The sequence below is a fragment of the Pteropus vampyrus genome, unplaced genomic scaffold, assembly GCF_000151845.1.
Source record: "Pteropus vampyrus isolate Shadow unplaced genomic scaffold, Pvam_2.0 Scaffold130, whole genome shotgun sequence".
NCBI classification, from domain to species: Eukaryota; Metazoa; Chordata; class Mammalia; order Chiroptera; family Pteropodidae; genus Pteropus; species Pteropus vampyrus.
Genome location: NW_011888911.1, coordinates 2,689,627 through 2,696,154, shown reverse-complemented (window position 1 = coordinate 2,696,154; position 6,528 = coordinate 2,689,627). Strand labels below are relative to the sequence as shown.

The 6,528-nt window shown below is 35.8% G+C and overlaps 1 protein-coding gene across 1 annotated transcript in view; it reads left to right on the top strand.

Moving 5' to 3' along the window:
- Window positions 1-6,528, top strand: part of CHEK1 (checkpoint kinase 1) — a 40,195-nt gene that overhangs the window by 10,903 nt on the left and 22,764 nt on the right. The window contains exons 7-8 of the mRNA XM_011367121.2: window positions 948-1,052; window positions 2,550-2,645. Of these exons, the coding sequence (XP_011365423.1) occupies window positions 948-1,052; window positions 2,550-2,645 (201 nt within the window). The remainder of the gene's footprint in view (window positions 1-947; window positions 1,053-2,549; window positions 2,646-6,528) is intronic.

Here is a 6,528-nt window from a genome sequence, read left to right as displayed (position 1 = left end):
AAAAAACAAAGCAAGAGAAAAATAGATTGTTACTTATAAGGGAACACCCATAAGACTGGCAGCTGATTTCTCAAAAGAAACTATGCAGGACCGAAGGGCTTGGCAAAAAATATTTGATAGAATGAAGACCCAGGATCTACAACCAAGAATAATTAATCCAGCAAAGCTGTCATTTGGAGTTGAAGGACAGATAAAGAGCTTTCCAGATAAAAATAAGATGAAGGAATTTATCAACACTAAGCCAGTATTGCAGCAAATGTTGGAGGGACTTCTTTAAGAAGAAAAAACGTATGAAAAACAGGAATAAAGAATGGTAACAACTACATTCCTATCAATAAGTACTTCAAATGGAAAAGAATTAAGTTCTCCAACCAAAAGATAGAGTGGCTGAAAAGGTAAGAAAACAAGACTCCTACATATGAAAAGGAAGGGGATAGAAAAACATACTGCTTTCATAGACCTAGAAAGTATTTAAGTTAGAGAAAGATAAACACTATATGATTTCACACTTATATGCGGAATCTAAGGAATAAAAAGAACAAACTAATCAAAAACAGACTCACAAATATATTGGACAATTACGTGTCATATGGGGGGGGTTGAGGGGGTTGGGAGATTGGGGTGAAGGGCTAAAGAAGTACAAATTAGTAGCTGATGGATGGTCATGGGAATGGGGAGCCCAGCATAGAGAATGCAGTTAGCATCAATACACTGACTAGGTGGAGGGTCAGGGGAAGGAAGGTGCAATTGGGGGGATCGTTTTATGAACTATATAGATGTCTAACTAATGTACTATATACTTGAAACTAAAAAAATAATTTAAAAAGAAAAAACCATATTGAATTAATTTCGAGGAAATGGATTTGTATTGTTGATTATTTTCACTTAAAATCTTTACCATATAATAATGAGAACACTCAGAAAGCTTACCCTTGTTTCTTTTATAGAATTGCCATGGGACCAGCCCAGTGACAGTTGTCAGGAATATTCCGATTGGAAAGAAAAAAAAACATACCTCAACCCTTGGAAAAAAATTGATTCTGCTCCTCTAGGTAACTGGGTTATCTTGATTGAAAATACTGATTTCTTGGATAATGAATCCTAGTGCTATTTGATTTTTTTTCTTATAGTTTTTTTTAACTTTTAAATGATCATGTAAATAATCCATGAACCTTGCAGATAGGTTTTTAAGTAAAAAATTAAAAACAAAAAACCGATTCTGTAATACCAGCACTCAGAAATAGCTTTTGATATTTTGATATGTGCTTCTATACTTTGTCGTGAAAATATGTAACTCTGTTATATATATTTGTTATATATGTATACTATTTATAAGTATTTGTGTTTTTACAAAAAAATAAGATCATACTACACATGCTATTTTGTAACCTGTTTTTTTGTGTGTGTTAATGCTTTGTGAGCTTTTTTCCAGGACTGTAGTTGCAGGTCTACATCATTGTTTTCAAAGGCTGTGAAGGTATTCTGTTATATGGATATGCCTTACTATACTCATCCAATTCACTTTTTTAGAGATTTAGATTTTTTTCTAATTTTTCATTGTTACGAAAGAGATATGATGATCATCCATATAACTTAATCTTTGTACATACCTTTAAAATATTTAATTGAAATAAAACCCCGGAAGTGGAATTGCAGGGTCAAGGATGTATGCAGTTTTTAATTTTTATGGGTAACTGCCAAATTGCTTTTCAGAAAGCCTGTACCATTTTATCACAATCGCATTAATTTACATTTAAAAAATATTTGACTAACCTAATAGGCCTATAAAAAGTATATTTACTGTTTTATGGTTTTATTTTAAATTTGGCATCAGTGGTTATATGTCCATTACATACTTATTAGTTTTTTAAACATAATTTCATTTGATCTTTGCGTTTGTTAAAATATTTTTCAGCAATTTGTCATGTATTTTTATTTTGTTTATGCTATTTGACATGCCAAAGTTTTATATTTTTATTTATTTAAATCTATCATCTTGTCCTTTGTGATTCCTGACTGTATTGTCATATTCGGAAAGGTCTTTTCTACCTCTTAACATTAGATAAAAATTCTCTATATTTTCATTTGTCTTTTTATGACTTAATTTTTTCATTTAAACCTTTCATTAGAAACTGATTTTGATAGTGGGAGATGTATTAATTCTTTATCAAGATAATTAAGATACCTTAGGATGCCGGAAAGTAAATTTTCCTTGTAAAACTGTGAATGAGGACTTGTGAACAATGAAATTTGGTACTGAAAATGGATGAGGGTTTTTGTATTTTTTTTTAATGTTATTTGTGGAGAAACATTTCCATCTAGCTCTATGCTACTTATTTGCAAATAACTGAGAATCAAATCTAGGAAGACTATTTTAAGCAAAAAATAATTGCATGAAAGTAAAGCGATAATTTAGTGGCTTTATTCTTTTTCTTCCCTAGAAATAATATTTGGACATAAGGAGACCAAGAGAGAATGTGTTCTGTACCACAAACTAGGCTTTTCCAATCTTCATGACTTTTGTAAATGTCTTAATGTTTTGTTTTCAGCTCTGTTGCATAAAATCCTAGTTGAGAATCCATCAGTAAGGATTACCATCCCAGATATCAAAAAAGATAGATGGTACAACAAACCACTCAAGAAAGGTAATATCCTTAAAATTGCAACTATTTTTTTTTTCTGTGAAAGAAAAGGTACTTGCAAAGTCAGTATGACAAGTCAACAATATAAGATAGCTGTGGTCTCTGCCCTCATTGAGATTATAATGTCTAGTAAAAAAAACCAATATAAAAAAATAATTTTAAGTTTACTAATAATTATAAAGTCAAAAGTCAGGGTACTGTAGCTTTTTGACAAAATCTGAAGTGACAGAGAAAACTTGTCTTCCTGAGGAAATCACATTAAATCTAAGATTTGAAGAGTAAAGAAGAGCTAGCAAGATGAATACTACCAAGATGAGTGGCAGATTCTGAACATACGAAGCAGGCTTTGGAACATCTTAAAGTTTAGAAAGTAGTGTATTTGAGGAACTTGAAAGAAGGCTGGTGTGGCATGGACCATGGACCAAGTCTGGCTTATTCATCATTGTATCACAAGTGGTTAGCACAATGTATGATACATTGTAGGCACTCAGTAAATGTTTGTTGAGTAAATGAGTGAGCATGTTAGGTAGCTGGTCAGACATGAGCAACAGGGGATCAAAGCCTGGAGACTGCCCAAAGAACACCCTATTGGTAGTTAGAGAATCCCTCCTGCATCCCCAGAGACAAAGGATAGGAAGGCCATAATCTGTAGCTGGTTTAATTCAGCCACAGACACATGCGCAGAAGGTACTACCCTAACCTGCCCACAACCTCAGCCTCATTATACCATCATTATAATACCAAGCTTATGCCTGGAAGTTCATGAATCTAATTTATAACAGACTGACTTCTGTTATAATTAGGCAAAGTGTTATATAACAGCCAAATGTCAATCAAAATGGCCTCATGTGCCAGTCACTTAAGAACGCCTTTGTAACCACCCATCACAGTCCTAAATATAACGCAGACCTCTCCCTCCCCCAGAGTTACAGCTCTCTATCTTCCCTGGCTGTAACCCCTGCCCGCCCCCCATCTGAGTACATATCCTCATTTCCACGTGGTTAGCCAGTTTTAGGCTGGACCCATCTTCTACCTCAAAACGTGCCTTTAATAAATAATACTTCTTATAATTGTTATTGAGTAGAAATTCATTTCTTCATCAGTGATAAGAGCCGAGGCCTGTGTGTTACTGGAACTCTGATCACTGCAGCGGTAACAAACAGAAGCGGGAGAGGGAGAGAGGTTTGAGATGAGAACAAAGAGGTAGATAGCAACCAAGTTGCGGAAGAGGACCTTGTAAGTCACGTTTAGAATTTGGAGCTTTAACTTAAGGCTATTGGGAAACCTTTGAGAGATTTTAAGCAAGAAAATGACATGATCATATATTTAGTTTTAAAAGATCTTCTGGCTACTTTTTTCAGTAGTTTTTGATGTTTTTGATCCTAGATCTGAGAAGATGGTAGCCTGGACTGAGTTAGTGACAATGGAATTGAAAAGAAGAAATAGATTCAAAAGAAATTTAAGAATTAGAATTGGTAGGACTGGTGGTTGTTTGTATGTGGAAACGAAAGGGAATGAGGAATCACAGGTGTTTCCTTTCTGGTTTGAACAACTGTAAATGGTGATACCATTTACCAGAATATAGCTCAAGAGGAAAAACAGATTTGTGGAGCGGGGGGAGTTTTATTTGATTTTTGGACATGTTGAATTTGAGAAGTTAAGTAAAACTGTCTTTGAGGGTGTGTGTGTGTGTGTGTGTGTGTGTGTGTGTGTGTGTAACAAGACTAGGCTTGAGGTGTCGATTTAGTGTTTTCTTCAAGTAGATGGTAATTTAAACTGGTAGGTGAAATTGAGGTGTTTTCTTCAAGTAGATGGTAATTTAAACTGGTAGGTGAAATTGAGTGCATGAAGGAATGCCAATGTTAAGTGATGGGTAGAGGCCAGGGAAACAAATAAATATAGCCAGAGAGATGGAAGAATATCAGGAGAATGTGGAGTAAAGGAGGCTAAGAGAAGAAAATGCATGATAGTGGCAGATCCTGTTAAGTGAATTAATAACATAAAGCCTAAAAATTTGTCTAGTAGATTCCATGATATAGCAGTTATTCATGGCCTTGGCAACAACAGTTTTGGTGGGGAGCTGGGAGTAAGTTCTAGAGTCCAGTGTAGTGATTGTAGTCTAAAAGAGAGGTAAAGAAGCAGAGTATAGACAGCTCATTCCAGAAGTTTGAGAGAGGACAATAGCTAGAGACAGATGAGGAATTTTTAACTCTTCTCTGAATGTTTCTTTTACTTTTCACCTTATTCTAGTTGAAATCCAACTCTCCCCTAAGGACACTGCTTCCTCTTAATGATAGATATTTTCTTTCCCACAGTCTCATTCCCTTGGCTCTGGGAGCGGGCCAGGCATTCTCTTTGCTCTTCACTGTCATTTTCTCCCTTCTTCCCACATTTCTCCTCCTTCATTTCAAATCTTATATTATCAGACTCTACAACCTACTATTCCCTCCTTGTTATTATCAACTTCTAAACCCTAAATTAAAATTCCTGCCACATTGTCACTCTCCAACATAACTCCATGTCATTTTTGTCATGGTTCTTGGTGATTTAAATATGCATCTGGATGATTCTTCCAATATCATCTGGATGACCTCACATTTCCTTGACCTCCTCTCTAGTGATCTTTCTTCAGTCATCCTGCTCCGACCACCAATATATATTTTTTTGGCTTCCTTCTTCTAATATCCAGACTCAAACAATCCTTTGACCCTATCTGGACTTGCAATCCTTTAATTCTATTACCTTTCCCCTAACTCTTATCTGTACCCTTCCTAGTTCCTGAGTTCTATCCTCACAATTTTAAATCCCAAGGTTAGTCACTGTAATACTTCTTTATATTCATCTTCAACTGCCTTGTCCTATACTCTCTTCATTATACTTGCTGGGCAAAACCTAACCCAAATTTAAACCAGTTTTTACTTACTCTACACTTATACCTGCACAGTTCTTTGCAGCTGGAAAAGAATAGAAAAACAATGTTCACTTTAATTTAGGGTTACTAATCTTGAGTGAGCCCTTAATTCTGCTAGGCAGTCACAATGCATTTCCCCACTTCTTTCACAACTCTACTCTCCTAAAACACATTTTTATACTTTTCCTTTTCTCTTCAACTTCTAATACTTCTGCCCATCCTCATTCTGAGTTGGTGTCAGTATTCCTGTTTCACTGGTAAATAGAAACAATCACAAGGCAACTTCCACAAGCTCGCACTGCCATCTCCACCCATCTAACTGCCTCTGCTCACATACTTTGCTTTCTCCCCTGTTGCTATTAATAAATTGTCTGCTCCCGATATAAGCCAACTTTTCTCTTGTGCACTAGATCCAGTTCTCTTTTGCCTACTCAGGGACATTGTCTAGCAGTTGTTCTCTCTTCTGCATCATTAATTTTTCCCTCTCTACTGGATCTTTCTCATCAGTATACCAACACACTGTTTCTCTCATTTTACTGCCTGATACATCGTAGGCTTAATAAAATGTTTGAATGAATGGATTGACAAAATGATTGGCTAGACTTAAGCATGTTTAAATAGTTTCAAGACAGATCCAGTTGAAAGGAAGAGGCCGAAAGTCTAAGAGGGAATAAAAGAGTATCTAGATTCCTGGGGAGACAGGAGAGTATGGGCACAAATACAAGAAGAAGGGTGAACATTTGGTGGGAGGAGAGAATGTATAGGAATGCAAGTAAATTGGCAGATTTGGTAGTGCGAGTTGTGGGAGTTTCCAGTGACCTTATTTTCTTTGTGAAATGGGAGATTATATCATATGCTGAGAAATGAGGTGCTGGAGGGTGGTTTGGGAATTTGACAGGAGTGTAGAAATTTTGAAACAGTCATGGAGAAATGGAGAGAACACTCGAGAGAAACATAGGACTGACTGTCAGTGTT